Below are 20,859 nucleotides of genomic sequence, written 5' to 3' on the forward strand. Positions count from 1 at the left end.
GAATTCAACCTAAGCTAGCAAGAGAAAATGAACGAAGATGGTTGAACTCTTCATCTAGATAGAATGTCATTGGAATCAAGCTGACCTAATAAACTGCAGATTTTTTCTCCTCAGAGACAAGCTTTAAGAGTTTAAAAATTGTGTTTTATTGCCTCCCCTAGAATTCCAATTCCAGCTTTCTTTTTCCTCTGCTGTGTTTGTTTGGTTTCTCCTCTGCCTCCTCCTTCGAACTCTCACGTACTCTTGACTCCCTACCTGACAAATACTGTGTTGATCACCCCAGGATGGCTAAAACAAGGCTTCTTCAAAATAGCAGATTTTTATCTTTTTTAAATAGACTTCTTATAGTTAGCTTGTAATTAAAATTGGCCTACAAAATACCTCTTCTTACCCCAAGTCATTAAGTGGTCCAGTGGAATAAAAGCATTCTAGACATCTAACAAGGTTACAGAAGAGAGATGAGGTGGGAGTGGTTTTAGGGCTTTGTAGTATTGAGTGTGAAAACACAAACGCATTGCCTAGCAAAAAGAGAAAATAGTGTATTTGACCTTCAAAACTCTTCTTTCAGAAATGTGTTTTTAATATTTAAAGAGCCCTTAAATCCAAATGCCAGTGCACCAGAGCTGCTTAACATCTGCTGCCTCTCACCTTGTCCTTGAGATGCACCTCAGCTGCATCTCCTCACTGAATCCAGCTGTATGTCTGCTCATGCTTACAAGGTTGTGCTGATGGACATCTTGTTTCTCTCTCTTAAATAAAGATGAAAGGCCAACAGAACATAAAGGGTCCCCACAAAGGGACTTAGGTTTCAAAAATGCACCCTTTACAAATGGAACCAAAATAACCTCCAAGGAAAAAGTTGTGTGAATGTGATCAACAGAAGCGCTCAAGACACTGAAATACGTGAGATAAAGCACGAGTGAAAATGTTAATTGAACCTCTAGGCTAGCCATTTATAAAAGTGTACATTTCTACAGTTACCAGGACAGATCTTACTCACATAGTATGAAAAAGACTCTGTGACCAATGATTTCCAAGCAAGACTAGTGTTTTATGTGCAAGCTGAAGCCACCACTGCAGAAGAACTTTGAACAATAATTAACCAGAAAGGAAGGCAGCAGAGGTTAGATTTTGATAAAAGAATGATTGTTTAACCTATGAAAATCAGCTCTTTTGCTCTTTTAAAAATTAAATCTTCTCTTTAACCTCTTTCAAAAGAAAGGAGGTGCAAAACAGAAAAGCTATTAATTTACATCTTCAGCCTTCCCTCAGCACACAATAGACTATTTGCCTCTCTTCAAGATGAGACAACAAAGAACTGCAGGGATTTTTCTTTCAGTGTGGAGTAAGCCACGTCAATAGGTACAACCGTGATACTTGTGCCAGTCGTCCTTTCTCCCATATCCATCCATGTGACCAACAGCCCAGCTCCCAAGTCACCACCCCTCTCCAAATCATTCTCAACAAGGCAGCTGTTTATAGAGCTACCAAGGAGTAATCAAATCATGGAATCGCAAAATATCTCAAGTTGAGTACAACTCCCTGCTCCTTGCAGATCTAACTGAAACTAAACCATCTAACTAAGAGTATTCTCTAGTTGCTCCTTGAACTCTGACAGGCTTGGTGCCAATAAGCACTACTCTGGGTAGCCTGTTCCAGTGACTGACCACCCTCTCAGTGCAGAACCTTTTCGTAATGTGCATTCTGAACTTCCTTTGATGCAGCTTCATTCCATTTCCTCATGTCCTATCGCTGGTCACTGGAGAGAGATCCACACCTTTCCCTCCACTGCCCCCCCGTGAGGAAGGTGTAGATTGTGACAAAGTCCCCCCTCAGCCTTTCTTCTCTAAGACTAACAGACCAAGTGACCTCAGCCATGCCTTATACATCTTGTCCTCAAGGTCTTTCACTGTCTTGGTCACCCTCCTCTGGACACACTCCAACAGTTTGATGTCCTTCTTATACTGCGGTGCCCAAAACTTCACACAGTACTCATGGCGGGGACACACCAGTGCAGTGTAGAGTGGGACAATCACCTCCCTTGACCAACTGGCAGTGCTGTGCTTGGTACACCCCAGGACATGGTGTGTACACTGTGGTGTAAACACCGTCAGAACAAGGAGTAGGCAGAGAGAGACCAAATCCCTATCAGTGCAAGGTTAGCAGCACTTATGTGCCTGTTTTCATCAGCATAGTCCCTGGAGAAGATGAGGATGCTTTTTGCAATACCCAAACCACTCATCTGAAGTGGCTATCTCCAAGAGCGTTCCTATGCTGAGAGTGTGAGAGAGGGGGATTTGCAGAGAGGGAGCTAGAGCTGTAGAGACCTTTTGTTCCTGTTGATCACAAAAGCTGTCTGACCTCCGCGTGTCGATCCCCAGGTGTGGGTTTAGTTCAGCCTAATAGACACCCAGGGATGAATTCAGTTGCCTAAACAAAGACACTGTATCATCTGTCTTAGCGTATCTGCAACATGTATGTGGCCTGGAAGATAAAACACAAACCTAAACAAGACCTGGGGCTTCTGAAACAGGAACTAGCTAAAAATACACCTGAACATATAAAATGGTAATAGCACTTCTGCATGGGCTACTGAGCTGTTCTGTACATTTAAGTTGAGTTGAGTAACTCTCTAGGCTTCAACTCCTGTATCAATTAGAGCCCCACTAACTTGTAATAACTTAGATACTTAGATTAGCTGTTGACACCTACTTGGAAATACCTAGATTTATGTGTCCTAATCTGCAAGTCGGAGACCTTCCAATGCTTCCACCTTTTGCCTGCAACCAGCACAAACCGAGCTGACCAGCCCCACCATGGTCTCACCACAGAACACCCTCTGCTGCATCTCTTGTTGTAGACAACCTCAAATCAAACAGCTAATGCTACAAGAGTCAACACTTATTGGCCATCAGGTGAACATCTAATCCTGGATTTCACCATTGCACAGTGCGATTTGTAGGCAAAGGAAAGAGCTAAAGTTGAGACTGTAACATGTTGTACTTACATGCACAACCACTTTTGTGTGAGCAGCAAAAAGAGCCTCATTACTGCCCATTTGCTGAATTAATCAAGCTTCAGGATATCCTAATAAGTGAATAAAAGTGTTTCTTAAAACAAGAATAAAAGCTTCACACTGTCAAAGCACAAACACATCTAGAGGGCAGCAATGATATTGTCATCTTTAGCTAAATATAGATTCTGAGCAGAGACAAGTGCGCAGCCACCCACTGCACCAACACACACATTTTTCCTTCTTTTTTTTTTCCCCTTTGAGAATAATACATAAGCTTTTCTGCAAAATTACAAAGTTGTAAGTGAATGAAACAATTTTCAGATATTTGGTCAAAGAACATTTTGCCTCTATTGACAAATCATACTAAAGGGTAATCAGATCTTGATTTATCAGCATGACTTTATTTCCCAAACAGAGAGGGAGAAAAAAAATCACCAAAATAACAAAGTGTCAGAGATGAAAAATACTCACAGACTGACAGACTTTGTTTTAAAAAGCCAACTGAAACTTATCTGAGTCACTCAGCAGTTCCCAAGAGACACAGAAACAGGCACAAAATCACCATGGGAATTTTTTGCAGTTAGAATGGAAATATTTTATGCAAACAGTTTATTCTGTAGTAGCAAACAGGAGGGGATTTTTTTATGCAACAGTTCTTTTTCTTAAGGTTTTGGACTCAAATACTCTTTAGTTATATTTCACTGGCTTATTACAAGATTTGATAGTGTTTCCCATCTGAGTGCTCAAGGGTTCTGACTTAGAGCGACAACCAAAGCAAGACAGTTGGTGAGATGGATACCAACCCAGGGTAGGTCCATCCAAAGCCTTTGATGACCTGATCTGTGGTGATGTGAACTACTTGTCACATTTTGTCTTGAATTCCATATACTTTGTGTACGGAAACTACAATAAGGCTCAGAAATAGCTCCATGAGTACGAGAATTTGGGCAGCCTGGTTTACTATGGTAAACATGGTTTACATTTTGTGCTTGACTAAGTCTAGTCTAAGTTTTTAATACAGTTCGGGCACTTCCAAGTCTGGATTTTCTGGTGTCTACAATGCAAAAGCTTTCATTTACAGAGAATGCTACTGGGTTCATTCCAGCTGATGAGCTACTTTTATGAACCTGCAATGAATTTGCAATGTTTGAGAGATTCATTTCTAAAAACCAAAAAAATATCACTGATCCAAAAGTTTTATACACATCAGAATGAGCACTATACTCACAGCTGTACAAAACCAAACTAAATATAGATACCAAAAGGTGGCAGCTTGCAAACACGGGATGCATGACAGTATAATAAATAGCTGAGTTATGACCTACCTAGGACTGGATAAGCCTTTAGTACAAGAAAGGCATTGCATGGTGTTTTTTTCAAACTTGTCTGATTTCCCTCTCAAAAACAATTCAGTAAAATGTTACACACCACCATTTCTCCCTTTACCTCACCAAAATGGAAAATGAAACAGGAAAAAACTACACTACATGTCCTAGGCAGGAATTTTATATTAATCCAAGCCACCTCCTGATCAAAACTTCACTTTGCAGCTGTATAATTCACCTCTGAAATCTGCAAGATCCATTTCCCATTTTTTATCAGTTGTGCGTATTTCATTATCTTCACGAGGTTCACAGTCTAGTTTTTAAGCACATTGAGTCTCATTACAAATGACCCTCTAGTCAGCCCACAAATCAACTTGGCGAAATCACGCGAGTAAAAGTAGCGAGAGCGTGTCAATATTCAGATTTCCCAAACTTTGGGCATGTTCTGTGTGTACTAATCACCACATTTTTCAAATCGCAAAAGAGATTGTACCGCTGCGTTCAAATCTTAACCTGCTGTCCTACTGCTTTCCCAAGCCTTAATTGTCAACTACTATTGCCCAAGAAGCCACTGATTTTACAAGTTGACTCAAATGTTGGTATAGTCCTTCCCTTCCTTGTCTACACCACAACTTGGAGGAGAGACACACATGGAAAAGCATAAAATCAACTGAAAGGCACCTCCAGTGGCTTCAATGTAATTTAGTTCTCTATTGCAAGCTGCATACGCTACCACATCTGGGCACCAGCATGAACCTCCAATCTGTCCTGCAGAAACACATTTTCTCAATGTGACTATTCACGTTTTATGTTGCGACTGTTACATTGTGAAATGAAAAAAATGTCCATTTCCACAGACTATGATAAAATAATGCTTCAGCATTTCCGCAACATATTTTTATCAGTCTTTAATTTACTTAACATGCCGTTGTTTTAAAAGCAAGGAATTTCAGAATATATATTAGCGCTGTAATACAAGCATTAGCCACCATTGTGAGGGAGAGGTGCAGGGAAGAACTTTAAATCAGATTGTTAATAAACTACAGAGTTTACCAAAATAAAATGGGGTATTCAAGATCTTTTTTCTTCCATGCACAGAAAAAGCCTTTAAATTCTCTCCGCTGTGTTTATGATATAAATAAGGAATCATCCCTAATGCTTTATTTATTTATTTATTTGTTTGTTTTTTCCTTCCCTCTTTCCTTTTGGAGAAACAAAAATAAAGCAGTGGAAATACTGACAACCCCCACCAAAAAAAGAGGAATTGGAAAAAAAATGCCATGCTTCTGTGAGGTACATTTTCTATGGCTGCTCTTTAAGGGTCTGTTCTGATACACTTGCTCTTGTCTCAGCTGTCCTTAATTCTCAGAAATTTTCTTCACATCTCAACTGAGACTCTAAAGAGAGTGGACTAAGAGCTCTAATCCAAGACAGCATAACCCAGGCCTCTGTATATTCCCACCTATTTTATTGCGAAGAGCACAGGTCGGAGAATATAAGGTTTGAGGATGATCTTGCAGTTCTCTGAGGTAACCTCCTTATTCTGCTCCAAGTCAAGGATGACGGAAGGTGGTCCCTAAGAACAAATCTGGAACAGGGCTTTGTTTTGCACAGCAAATACACAGAACTTTTGTCTAGTTATATGACCCTTGACACCTAGAGCTGGGGAATAATAAATTTGCTTTCAACAAGTTAAAATATAAGGTCTAAGATGACAGGGTCGTTCTTTTATGGGACTTATTAAGAATGCTAGCCACACGAAATAGAACTACCTGAAATTTAGACAGCCAGCACCCCAGCAACAGCTCAGGGTGAAACACAGAATCAAACGCCCCCACAGTCAAAAGCACACTGAAAAATGAGTGACAAACAAGTGGGTACACATATTTGGAACTGATATGTTAAAAACTCTTAATGAATGTCCAAACAGTGTTGACAGATAAGGAAAAGGAAATGAATCCCTGGGTCCAACAGCCTGAATAATGAATTTTTAGTGAGTCATCATCATTGTTTACCTCTAAGACCAAAGTATCAGTTCCAAGAGATTTCTAAGGAGCCCCCATGCTCCCTTGCTTTGAATATTATTTGCCTCATAATATCCTCTACTGTTTCCCTTGCAGTAGCGATGCAGCCACCCCAGCCTCACAAGCCAACTGCTGATGAAGTTATTAAACAGATTCCAGACCCCAGCCTTGTTTGTTAGATACAACTTCCAGCCCAGTTTGCCCCCCTGCTCAGACAGACAGACTCGCAAGTCTTTTACTCACAAGTAAAAGGATCTTTAGTTATGCAAATGGTTGAAGTGCTGCTACAAATACATTCATCTATACACATCTACACATGAACAAACACAGAAAGCACAGTATAATCTCCGTAGATTGCAGAGGGTATTTTTGCCCAGATCTGCATAAACACACTTAAGAGGAATCAATGTACAAAAGTCTGTGCTTTTGAGAAATCTGCATCATTCTAGGCAGGAATTTTGAATACACAGGCTGGAATGTGGAGGAAATGTTGATTTCCAGGCAAACACTCTTTTTTTTTTTTAAATGGAAAATATATTTTGGGTGTTTCCAGGTGCCTTCTCAACACTGGATATGTGGGAGACAGAGAGAGGTTTGTACTTACTCGTGGTGTTGTATTTTATCCCATTGAAGAACTCCGGGCAGGGTCTTTCTACCAGTTCCCCCGCCGAGGTTCTGGGCCAGCAGGTCCCGATCTGATCGGTTGTGGCATTGCAGTACGGACCTTTTGCAATAAAAAAGGGAGACAGAAAGAGAAAAAGCAGCAGCTGAGTAAGCACAAAAGCGACACACTTTGCATCACAAAGCAAACGGAATCTTTGCGGAGCCCTGCTAGGTAATGTTTCCTACCATCAAAGCCCAGGAAAGGGATAGAGGAACTCTCTAAAAAAGTCTCTTGTAAACGATCCAGGAGGCTGCAGTTGACATCAAATTCTTCTAGGATGAACTGAGATATGGTCACATCCATTATTCCCCGCAGAACTGCTGGGCTGGATCAAGCTCCTTCCCCCTTTTGTGATTTATTTGGTCCCCTCTCTTCCCTTCTGGAAAAAAAAAAAAGAGCACATCAAGCTGCGGACACCCTGCAATCTCCTGTGTGTGTGCGTGTGTGAGCTTCTCTTCTTCCCAGCGTGCTGACAACTTGGCTGAGAGTCTGCGCTTGGCTGTGCAGTCCGATCCTCCAAGCTCTTCTCTGCTTTAAACCAGCAGCTGAGGAACCAATGGGCTCACACTGAGCCCAGGGCGAGGGGTTTGCGTCTCTTCACCAGCTCCCGTGGTCTCGCAGCTCTCCGATGCCGTCTCACATTGCCAGGCTGTTGTATTGCTCTCTCCCTCCCTCTTCTTGCTCACACACGCACACACAGTTTTATTGTTAGCTCCGGGGATGAGCGCTTTTGCAAAAAAAAAAATACTCGCTGCAAATTGGAGCCAGGGAGGAAAGGAAAAGCCATCAGATGAATACGACTCCTCTGGCTTTTTGGGAAGTAAAGAAATTCCTGCCTTTGCTGTGTGGAAGTGAGGATGTGCAGAGATGCTTGGACAAGGAGGGGGGAGAAGGGACCCAGCCCAGGAGCTGCAGGACTGGATGCTGAGTTGGCCTGAGAAAGAAGAGAAATAATAAAAGCTGGGATGAAGGAGATGGTCTGATAGAAGAGACAGACTTTTTAGCAGGGGTTGTTGTGTTAGGACAAGGAGTGATGGTTTTAAACCAGATGGGAGGAGATTCAGGCTGGACATGAGGAAGAAATTTTTTTAAAATTAGGATGGTAAAACACAGTCCCAGGTTGGCCAGAGAGGTGGTGGATGCCCCATCCCTGGGGACATCCCAGGCCAGGCTGGACGGGGCTCTGAGCAACCTGAGCTGGTGAAGATGTCCCTGCTCATGGCAGGGGTGGCACTGGATGAGTTTGGGAGGTCCCTTCAACCCAAACCATTCTATGATTCTGTGAAGAGAGATACCAGAACAAAGGAATCTGGAGTAATGACCCACGGGAGAGGTTGAATGGAAAGAGTGAGAGAAGGTTCAGGAACCCAGTCTGGGTGAAGCAAGGCACAGAGGCAACACATCTTTCAGCCACTGTGGGACATACTGGAGAGCAGCTTAGACCTAATCAGCCTTTCTGGCTTGGTACAGGATGATATGAGGAAATCTGTATGAAAAAGGTGGCAAAAACTTGCTACGGAGAATCATCTAGGATCATGGATTCAGAAGGATATTAGGAAGCAAGTAGAAAACTGGCTTGTAAGGGAGAAAAACAAGATAAGTATGTATGCTAGTAGCAGACATGAATGCAGAAACAGAAGGCAAGGACAATAAAGAAGCTTTGGCAGAAAGAAAGGGGCCCAGAAATGAACTCCTGTTTACAGCCTGTGTGCACAGCTTTAGGTCAGACATGGTGCTTAAAGTGAGTTAAAAGCAGTTGCATAGGACTTGCTATACCATCTATCTCCCATCCTGCAACGGCCTGGACTTTCCCCTTACTCATAGTTAAGACTGAAGGGCTTTATTCTTCATCTTCAAGGACCAAAAGGACTGTGGTATCCAAAGAGGAAAAAGAAAAAATCCCTGGCTTAGAACAGCAAATAAATTGACAACATGCACTGATGAGAGAACTAGCCAGGATGCTCTTTTGCCATCTGGGAATTCGGAGATTTTTTAACATTTTCAGATCGCAATGCGGGGAGAGAGGAGGAGTGTCATCGTGGTTTTTGGGTGAATATTTTCATTTTAAGTATGTAAAAACCCACAAAAATAACAAGTGTCCTAACTCTCCAGGCAGCATGATATTCTGAGGTAAGTGAATACATCTCTCTGGCGCCATGATCTCCTTCTCGAGTGAATATTTCCCAAGCTACAATCCTTCTTGAGAAATCTGCATTTCAACAAATTGACCCTTGTCAACAGCATCAAATCTCTTTGTCCCACACATCTCTAATCCCAAGAAGCAAGAGAGAAAATTCCTTTAGCATCGCTTACACAACACCACCAACACACTGGTTGTCTTTAAATGGGGCTTTGAGGAGAAAACCATATTCCTTAAACTTTCAAGTGAGCGGTTCAAAGGGCGCTCTAAACCTTTAAGCAATTCACAGGCATCTATCCCTCAGAGTATCTTCAGAGTATCTTCAACCCCACATTTTGAGTTGCTTTGCTTCTTCCTGACAGTGCAGTTGAGTTTGGAAAACCTATTGCTGTTCCTCAAGCAGAGCGTCTCAGTGACGGCTATGAGATCTTTTCAGAAGACACCACGTGAAAGTCACAGAATCACAGAATCGACTGGGTTGGAAAAGACCTCAGAGACCATCAAGTCCAACCCTTGGTCCAGTGACGGCTATGAGATCTTTTCAGAAGACACCACTTGAAAGTGCCCAGAGGTATCACTGAGCCGAGTGGCCATTTCCATTGAGGCAGAACTGATCAATGAGGAGGACCCTTGTCCAGGATGCTGCCCCTCGGCAGAGCAAAAATCACATAGCCTGGCTAAAAGTCTTCATTTCTCACCTACTGTCTGCTTTGTCTACTTTCGTACATTATTTGTGCAGCACCTACCACGCTGGAACCAAAAACTTGCCTGGAGGCTTTGGGTACCAGAGTTTCCTGAATTTTTTGGAGGAATGCATCACGTAATAAATCACAAAGAGAAAGTTTCAAAAAACAAAACAAAACCAAACAAAACCCTAGTTTTATATTTGGTAAATGTTTCAGTTTCCTAAATGCTGCCTTGTATTTTCCAGCATAAACACTTGGAGATTTTTCAAATAGTTCAAATATTACAGAGTCGAACACTAAGATGCATTTCATTCCAAATTTGTTCTTTATACAGTTAACAGCCAAAACAACAACCCTGAATTAAACTAAATGTGGTGGGGTTTCTTTGTTGGTTTGGTCTGGTTGGCTTGTTTGTTTGATTTCAGGATTAATTGAATGATTTCTTCATTTAAGTGAGAAGAGCTAGAAAATCTTCAATCTAAAATTGTTCTTCCGTCAGTTCAGCTAACTTTAGAAAATCAGAAGCAGTACATATTGCACAGATATACTATTGCATTCCATATATTTAACAACCAAAAGAACCCGCCCCAAAAATAAATACAGAGGTGATCAACAAATTGCCTTGGTATTGATTTCCCAGAGTGGATTCTGGGCCATAGACCTGAAGACCCTTCTTCTCATCATGCATTGCAAAACTGATCAGACTCCACCTTCAATTTTACCATTACCTGGTAAAATATTTATCTTTCTTCTTATTCCATGTATGCCAGCAATGAATGTAATGTCAATTTTCAGAGTGGGAACAGAGCAACCTCATAACATGGAGCAAGACAAATCAAGAAGCAAAAGAGGTTGACAGCAGCTTGAAGATCTTCACAGACATTACACCTCGAGAACTATCATGTATGGCTATCTCCTGTGCCACACCGTGCTGTAGCTTCTCACAGTGAATTAGATACTCTAATACATGAGTAGACTGTTGAAGAAAACTTTCCAAATTGAGTACTACACTTCTAATCAAAATCTGGTCTCTAGCGCATGTACTGCCACTCAGGTAAATTTACACAGAATGCGCAGAGCTACAAATTGTTGTATGGAGAGAGGAATGTGAAACACAGATAAATACAGATCTTTGTTTCAGTTGATAGACTTATTTGTTAGAAATAAGAGACAACCTTTATTGCTAGAAATTATGTATGACAGTAGTGAGCAAAGATATTTATCATTTAAAAATGCAGGTCTGTGGTGATGAATCTTTGCAGCTTCATTGATGTTGGAAAATATTTATTGTGGGTGTAAAAGGATTCAACAGCATAAATAATAAATGGCTTGTAGCTTCATACTAACATACTTCTTTCAGCACATTAATGCACTTGTCATTCTCTACAGCTATAAAACCTGTATAAGTGAATCATGTTACATGAGACAAATGATGAGACATTGCAGGGAAATTGTAAGAACACACAAAAGAACCAACCTTGACACACTCATAAACCACCAATGTAATTTTTTTTTAAAGTGAGGTGTTTTGGATGAATGCGCAGAACACTATCTACCATATGACAGCACAGAAACATTCATTCCAGAATAGCTGTGATTTTATACAAGGTCAAATTCAGGGTCAATGCTTCACAGACGTACCAAGAACACAAAGGACCCATTTTATATATTAATTTATTTATGCCTGGCAATGGCCTGGTCCTCTGTTTACAGCATAAGCAAATAAAATTTAAAAAAAAAAAATACAGGGGTTAGGTCACATCTGAACAAATAGTGACAACATGTCTCATTAGTCCCACTTTCTTTCTGTTGAGTACAACGGGAGCGTTGCCAAATAAGATGTATAGAATCAGAGGTCTTGCCCTGCTCTCCTCCTTACAACACATTAGGCAACAAGATTTCTTGTGGTTTAACTCAGGCCATGCCAGTCAAGATTTGCTCTCCCTGCCTCCCACTGCTTCATTGTGCTGACTTTCAGTGCATGCTGGGAAGATCCGAGTAGTCATCCCATATGGTCTTAAATTGGGAAGAGGCACAGAAAGAAAAGTTAGAGGGCAATAAAATGTTCAGAAGTCAATCTACCATTTCCTCCGAAAACACACAGACACTCTGCGTAACTGAATTTAAAACATCATATAGCTCAGAAAGCAGAGAGTAAGATAGAAATAATATTTGATCTACTTGAAGATGTCCCTGCTCATTGCAGGGGGGGTTGGACTAGATGACCCCTGGAGGTCCCTTCCAACCCAAACCATTCTATGATTCTGTGATTCTATGATCATGTTGCCCAGCTTCTGATCTCTGAGAATGACCAAAATCAGAAGCTTCAGAAAATTATTTAGCCCACCAAAAAAACCAGCCAGCTCCAAACTGCCATGATACTAGGACATCTTAAGCAACCTTAACATACGCAATAAGATAATTAATTGTTTGAGTTATGGGCCAGCACACAACATTATAGCTACAGTATTGTAACTCATAATTTTAAACCATCCAACTCGTATTTGCTTGGGTTTTTTTAAGAAGCATCAGAGGTCTGGCTTTGACACCCTGGATTAGTGGCTTATATACTCCTTGGGGCATCTCTGCCCAACTCAGCTGCAAAATCTGGGACTTGGAACAGATTCAAACTCTGCAGAGTTGCCAGCTCTCAGATTCAGGTTTCTTTGACTCACCGCATTTCATGAGGTGTCTAAGCTGCCATTATAGCCAAGGATGATCTATATTTTGATTCAACTGCCCAGAAATACATGTGCAGCACCGTATGAGATACTCTAGCTTATCTGAGATGGCCACATGAGGCTGGCAGACAAACACAGGACCTAGGGAAGATCCACCTCTCCTGAAACAGCAGCCAAAGGTCGGGCATTTTGTCCTCAAGGTGTTCTGGGCCACCCACATCTAAGCAACCAAATCAAGCCTCAGATATCCATTGATTAGAAGGGCTGATCAGATCTCACTTGAATATGCGTATGCATGGACACATGAACTTGAAGACTTAATCTGAATTCCAGTCAGCAGAACAACATCAGTGCACATTGCTCCTCAATTCCTGCAAATGCCCCCTCATTGTCAAACTCGGCAAGGAGTAACAATAGCAAATTTTCTTACAAGCACTTGGTCTTTTACTATGTATCTCCATTCCACTCTATACTGGATATTAGACAGAGCAAGAACTGGATCTTCCACCATCAGCATGTCACTAGGGAAAGTCTTTCACTATTATTACTTAGGCTTTACCCTATGTAGTAGATATTTATTCCTTGGGTTACCTAACTTGAATCCTTCGTAAATATGGGAAACCTCCTAAAACACAAACATGGAGTAGCACAAGTAGTAGCCTTGTAGAGCAGATGAAGATTTCCTGACAGTTTTCTTCTCTTGGTTGAATTGTTATGCTTAGAACATCCTCTCAGAGAGGTAACAAATTCTGGACGTGTCACATCTCTTACAGTATCTCCAGTACAGATGTTGCCAGGGATGTCACTCACCCTAGCTTTCCTCTGCAGCCAAAGGAAGGAAATAGGAACTTTTATAATGCATTTCACTTGATCTCTTGTAATTACCTATGTTAGGATGAGACTGATTTTTCCCTCAGCTCCATCCAATACCTTGAGTAGATCTCTGCTGTCTGTAGGAGGAACATACAGCAATTTGGACTAATGTAAATATCTGTATTTATTCAAGTGAATCTCATTCCAGGTGCCTAAAACAAAGATCAAATTGTTTGCTGAGCTTTTTCCTGCTGGCTCACATTACCTTATCTCTCTAGAGCATTTGGAAACAGTAATGTCATTAATTCAGGCCTATCATTTCACGAGAGATCAAATTAAAATATTTTAAATTAAACATATCAAGAATAAAGATGAGAATAAAAATACCCTGTTATGACAGGGCTATCACAAGCTACCAATATATCATTACGTTTGGAGATTCTATGTCTTATATTTAATGCTATTATTTAGAAGAGGAAACCAATACAGCACAAACACTGTATAATATATTTGTGCCTCTCTGCTAGCCAACTTATTATAAGGACTATAGGTCAGCAACCACCAGAGAAAATGCTTGGAAATTAAGTGGAAGAAGAAATGAGCCGTCATGTCAACTTCAGGAAACAAGACAGTGGTTCTCAGGAGCATCATTCTGTAACAGATAGCGAGGGAGGGTCCAGTCACACTAGGCAGAAGCTGGAATGATTAGGCATGAAAACGAATTATCAGAATATGATTAGGGCTGTGATTGATAACGGAGGAAAAAGAACCTAATGAACCCCCGATTTGTGATTGCAAAGCACTTTCAAACTGCTACAGTATGAAATTGCAGCTCCAGAAGAACAGAATGGATGAAAGGACGTATCTCTGTAGCATTAATTTGTGCCTGCATCTGGAATCAGCAACCATTGCTATCTATATAATTTTGGGTACTGCCAAGGATAACAAATCCAAGTACCTCGTTTCAAATCCATTCCCCAGATTGACTGACAACCCTTTGACCTTTTTATTACCAGGGCCAGTATTTCAGATTCTATACCACAGGGTAACTCAGATCTTAAATAGGTATAGGTTGGGTATTTGAGAGGTCCATAGTAGCAAAGGGATTCATTTCACCTAATTTCAGGCACCTAAAATTTGGGTGTCTAGACTAAGCCAGACATCTAGGCTCTCTAACAGTCTCCAGGGAAATGGCCACTTTCAGAGAATGATGATTCATTTATGTGGAGCCAAATATGATCCTCAAATTCGCAAGATATTGTACTTAGTAGGATGTAATTCAGCCCAAGAGATTGTTAGATACGGCTGTATTTTATATAGAGCTTTCTCCTGCCCATACATCACATATCTGAGATAGATATTGGAGCTGTAGATATATGTTAGGCACAAATGAAAAGGACAAATTATGCAGTGCAGCACAGTGTGTTTCAAAGCGGAAACAAAAATGCCTACATTAAACTATCTTTACAAGATACATTGTATTAACTACAGTTCATAGAGATGGTTGGATGGGAAGAAACTCAGAAGGCAGAGAAACTTCTCCATTTCATCGAGCCTTGTGTACTGGGAATTGTGCTGGGGAACTCTACACACACACACTGATGCTCACATACAGCAGCTTCTGAAAAGAAGTAATCAGTGTGATCACATTTACATGTTGCACACTATGGAACAGAAACTCACTTTAAGATCATTAAGTTCTGTGCTGGTTTTGGCTGGGATAGAGTTAGTTTTCTTCCTAGTAGCTACTCTGGGGATATGTTTTGGATTTGTGTTGGAACTATGGATAGTACAGGGAAGGTTTTACGACTGCTGAGCAGGGCTTACACAGGGCCAAGGTGTTTTCTGCTCCTCACACTACCCCACTAGTGAGGAAGCACAAGAAGCTGGAAGGTGACACAGGTGGGACAGCTGACCCCAACTGACCAAATGGATATACCATACCATATGATGCCACACTCAGCATGTAAAGCTGGGGAAGAAGAAGGAAGCGGGGGATGTTTGGAGTGATAGCATCACTGTTACACGTGATGGATCCCAGCTCTTCTGGGGATGGCTGAACACCTGCCTGCCCATAGGAAGTAATGAATGAATCCTTTGTTTTGCTTTCTTGTGTATGCAGCTTTTGCTTTACCTATTAAACCGTCTTTAACTCAATCGATGTGTTTCCTCACTTTTACTCTTCCAATTTTCTCCTCCATCCCACCAGGATTAGTGAGTGAGTAGCTGTGTTCTGTGTAGTTGCTGGCTGGGGTTAAACCATGACACTCTTCTTTGGCACCTTTAAGTTTCGTGACAGACCTCAGCTTAAAATTTTGTATCACAAAAATGCCCTGCTCATGTTATGACACACTGTCAAATATGCTTTAGGTCTTTCATTACTTTTTTTTGGGGTTTTTTTCTACACATGCCCACCTTTGGGGGATATAGTCTTTGGTAAAGGCTGTTTTCTTGTTCAAAATCGGTTTCATTGATGAGCGCTTTTGTGCTTAAACGTTGCTTAACTTTAAACCCTCACTTAACTTCCACTTCAGGAACTGAGGAGTTTGAATGACTTGGTAGAGTTAATTTGTTGAACTAGGACTTAAATGCTGCTTTGGTTGAAATGTACATATGTTTGTTCAAATATTATGTTTTCCCTTGGATTTTATTGGTCTTGTATAAAGATTACTGAAGGTTGTTATTCTGAAGCATACTTTTTGAAGCACCTGTAAACTGACTGCATCCGTTTTATGGGTAAGAACTTTCGCAAGAAGAATAAACCTTGGAAAACAGTCTAAAGCCTCAAAATTAATGCTTTTCTGTTCTTACCAAGTATTTAGATAGGGAAAGCTTGATCCATAGCTGGTTACATCAGCCCTGATTACAGTGGAGTTTTACAAAAGACAAGGATCAGTTCTCAGGAATTCAGTGGAAAACAGCTGAAGACTGAAATAAACACCAACATTAAAATAGATTCATTTTGTTATGGATGTAAAATGCATGTAACTGTCATCATGTAAAATAAAATAGCTGATATCGTGACAGATAATTTAGTAACAGGTGCAGCAAATATTAATCCTGGGAAGTGCAGCACTTCCAATCTACTCTACATGGGTTTCTTTTCCCATGATGTGTTAATCTGTTTTGTATTTGGTAAACTGCACATATCACACCAATGAATATTAAAGAAAGAGTTTTGGGAAAACATGGAACATTCTTATTAAGCCTTTTGTCATTCATATGCTGTCATACAATTCAAAAAGCAGATATCTTATTGCTAAGCGAGTGCTGATTCTTTTATGGACTCAGTAAATCTCCTCATTAACCTTTCAAAATCTCCTACATCCAACCAGAGTAGCCATTTACGATGTCGGTAACTGAACAGTTGTCATAAGTAGATATCAAACTCTGCAGGCTGATACCTGGAAAATATATTCTGTTCCAGCACTTCTTCCCTTCTCCAGCTAATAAAATTACCAGAATCATTATTTACAGCAACATTGCACGCAACAAGCACCTGGGCATCACATCTTTGCCTTTGGGGGCTGTTTAATGAAGACATAATTATTTTTTGTGAAGAGGTTTTCCTGCGGTTATTGCATTTGGAATACTAAGAATTACTTCAGTGAGGATCAAGTTTGCTTCATTTCCATTTAATATAAAATTATTAAATATTAAACCTATTAGTTTAACCCTATTTTCACCTTCATGCAAATAGCCCTTCCTAGACAGAAATGATGAATAAATAGACCCATACTGTTTCTTTCAGAGATAGACAGAGAGTTTGTGAAGTGCTATGGAATTCTTATGGATCAAAGGACTGATGTAAGCAAGGTATAAATCATCTGTAACAGAATTGTAAGTTGCTGCCTTTGATATATGTAGCACCTATTTCTCCCCCTAGATTCTAGACTTGCATCAAAGCCAGAGCAATGCTGGTTTATATTGATTGGCCACTGGAGGGCTCTCCTTATTCTCCGTTACTGCAATGGAAAAGTTTGATTGAGTTTCAAAACATCGTATATGTGTTTATAGTTACCTGAATACAAAACCATCAGCCACCAAAACATGACAATTTGCTAGTTCGTACACAGATCTGCCTGTGGACAAACTGCATTTTCCTGCCTCTGCTTCTTAAGCAGCAAAAATGTCACTATAGTAAAAGATTTATTTCACTAAAGAGAAAATTTCCTTTTACACACAAGATTATCAACTTCACAAGAGATGATGTGTTTGAGATGGACAGCAAAGTCTGTCCTCATCACCCATTCCTCCCCATACCACATCGTTTCACTCTGAAAACACTCCACAACTCAATGCGTTTTTCAAGTAACTGTGCTTTCAGACCTGTGTCATCTGCTTTCCAACTTATTTGACCACCTCGAGACCAATTCTCCTGGCTGGGTCAATTTTCTCCTGATGGAAATGCTGATGGATCAATCATCTTATCCTTTCCACATTAATGCTGTTCTCCCCTTTGGGGAGAGGCAACATCCACACTGCCAGCTACGAATTTCTGACGGGGTTTCCTTTTTTTTCCCCATTTTGTTTGTTTGGTTTGGCGTTTGTTTTGATTAAGTTTTGTTGGTTGGTTGGTTGTTTTTTATGAATCAAAAGGACTGAATTGCTTAAAGTTAAATTGTCTTCCGGAAACAGAAGAGTTTGTTAAATCTTTTCTTAGGACAGTATTTCCAATGCCAAAAAAAGAGTTAAATAACTTTCACCACTTCAGAATAATAATTGGGAATGGACTTTCCCTTGTCATAATGGAAATCCAACTGTGGGGCCCTGTTTCACTCAGTTTTGCCCCATACCATTTTCACTCGCCACTCCAGCAAACTCTTAGGTAAATCTTGAATCAAAATCTCTTTTCTCTTTTCCTTGACCCCATTAAAGTGAACTTTATTTACATGAAGAAAGCACAATGTCTTTCACAGGCCTCACAGAAAGATGTCCATGTCCAGAAGGACATCAGTTTGAATAAACAGTCCAGACTGTGACCGTTTTATCCCAGATCCTTTGAGATACTCTAATGCAGACAGAAAAACTACCTACGATAATGGACAAATGGATTTTCTTGGCCTCTGTGACTCTGCTTCTGCCTTTGCATATGAGATTAGTTAGTTGGGCTGGAACAACCTAGGGGTCATTTAAATTACATTTTAATTATTTGGTCTGAATTCCATGGGTTTTTTCATTTGCCAGGTGACAGAAAACATAGATAGGAGAAGAACAGAAGTTTAAAATCTGGAGCAGGAGTTAACAGTTTCCTAGGCTTCTCTGAAATCTGCAGTTTCCCGAACAAAATATATGGTTGAGATCCTCAAATTTTAGATGTTGATTAGCTTATCCAAAAGGTCCTCATGGTATCATTAGTGTATTGCTGTTAGTATTTTTGCCTATAAAATGAGCCTGAGGTGTCTGACTTCATTGCAGTTGGCTACATTATACATACCTAATGGTAGGTGAGCTGAATTCTCTTACCACCTCTGATTATGAGCAAAGGTTATTCCTCCAATAAAGTCCTGTCAGTCTAACATTAATATTCCAGTCTCCACTGAAATAAAAAGTTGAGTATTCCTCCACACCAAGAAAGCCACAATTACATTTGAAATAACTGATTATTTCATGGAGATGAAATAACAGCCCCTTTTACCCTCTTCAGATAAAACCCAATAACCTCCTTATAAGAAACTTCTGAGAATAAGAAGCAATTTGTATTTTTTAGAAGAAAATACCACTTCTCTTCAGAACAACTGTGCTAGTTTTTATGGATTATGTTCCCTAAAAGTCCTTGCTGGAGGCAAAATCTGTAGGAATATAAACCAAGTAGTCCAGAAAATAATTGATAGATGGGCATTGCTCAAGCCAGTTCTCCTCTGATTTGCAGATGATGAGGACAAAATCATTTGTCTCAGTTTAATAATCTATAGAGTGGCTGTCAGGGGCAGAGAAATCTCTAAGCTCCCTTAAAAGACAAAAGAGATGTGGACAGTGCAGTCAGTGGACTCTACGGGATGATTTCTGTCACCATAAAGAAGATAATTATATTGGGTCAGATAAATTGTCTTCTAAAAGTCTCTCTTTCTCATTATTAAGTACAAAGGCAACCTGGGCTGACCTGCTCACTGGGACCTGTCTGTACTATAAATGTCTAAACTTAGGGACAGGAATCCCATCTGTAAGCAATATAGAAGAAAAATCAGGCCCAGAAAAATCTTTCTGTGAAAATAGCCTCCATTTGTAGGGAGCTGAATGTTTCCACTGGTCCTTTGCCGTTACTTTCATTTTTGTAAAATTTTCCATTATGTTGTCTGTTATGGCTACATAGGAATCCTGTTCTTGATCACAGTGTCTTTATTTACTGAATGATTGGTTTTCACCAACCAATAGCACCAAATAAGAGAAAAGTGAACAATGAATTAGAAATAACTTCCATGGTTTTGCTCACACATAGTTCAAATGGCACGACTTCGGCTTTTTAATCTCTAAAACTAGCCATCATTAAATTTTGGGCCTCTTGATGGATTGGCCTTGATAAACCAGACAACAGAGCCGGCATTTCTCCAAGAGATCAAGTACAGTTTTTCATTTCATTGGTACGTGTAGCTGTGTTCTGCTCCCCAAAATAACCATTAGGGTCTTTGAAGTAGGAAGTACTTACAGAGATAATTTTCTATATTGCAGAAAAAAACAGTGTTCTTCACAGGCATTTGCAGAGACCAAACTATTATAAAATTATTTAACCCAGCTGACATCTATTTGCACTCAATTCTGGGCAGAGGAGGAATGAAAATTGTCTTAAATTCACCTTTAATGTGTTCAGTACCCATAGCACTGAGTCAGAGCAGGCTGGACACTTGTCGTGTAAGACTGACCTTTCTGTGATTAGCTTTAAACCTAAGATTAATTGAATTAGGAAACAAAGCTGTCTCATGCTACAACACAGCCCAGTAAAACACACTGTGGGAAAGCCGAAGCAAAAGTTATCTTAATACACGGAGCTAAACCTAAGGCTCTAACAAGCTCCCCAGTTAAACAAGGACACCAAACCAACCCATTTTGCCTCATTTTCTGGACCAAGTCAAGTCAAATTGCTCAGGATTAAGAACTCAGCATGAGTGGAGAAAATATGAGATTCCTACAAAACACTCAGAAAACATCCAGCTCCTGCAAAATGCTGAGTTTGGGGATTTTCTGCTGAATAGATTCCATTTGCATAGAAAATAGATTTTGATTTCCCAGAGTTTACACTTCTACTGTTAATAGAGCCCATCAATTCAGGACTGATGCAATTTTAAGAGCATTAGTTATGAGCAGAAAATCTCATTGAAGCCCATGCTTTTCAGAATAAATACAAAGGGAAGAAAAGAGGCAAGAAAACAGCTATAAACTCTTAAAGGATAAAAACCTCTTTTTTTCTGAGCATGTTGAGATCTGCACAGTGTTCATACCAAGAGACAGGCTGATCTGATTTAGCTTCTGTTTACTATCATAATGAGAAATTGAATAATAACAATATGATTTA

The 20,859-nt window shown here is 40.2% G+C and overlaps 1 protein-coding gene across 2 annotated transcripts in view; it reads right to left on the reverse strand.

Annotated features, from left to right (window-relative positions):
* The window catches only part of CRHR2 (corticotropin releasing hormone receptor 2), a gene marked incomplete at both ends in the record, with an annotated part of 147,920 nt that overhangs the window by 99,279 nt on the left and 27,782 nt on the right, over nucleotides 1-20,859 (reverse strand). Inside the window, 2 exons of one of the 2 annotated variants that reach the window (XM_080339520.1) lie at nucleotides 6,970-7,089; nucleotides 7,215-7,624. In XM_080339520.1, coding sequence (XP_080195646.1) covers nucleotides 6,970-7,089; nucleotides 7,215-7,332 — 238 coding nt within the window. Of the gene's footprint in view, nucleotides 1-6,969; nucleotides 7,090-7,214; nucleotides 7,625-20,859 lie in introns of those variants that run through there. The other variant, XM_080339519.1, reaches the window with a different exon arrangement.

The sequence above is a fragment of the Nesoenas mayeri genome (assembly GCF_963082525.1).
Source record: "Nesoenas mayeri genome assembly, chromosome: 2".
Classification (NCBI taxonomy): Eukaryota; Metazoa; Chordata; class Aves; order Columbiformes; family Columbidae; genus Nesoenas; species Nesoenas mayeri.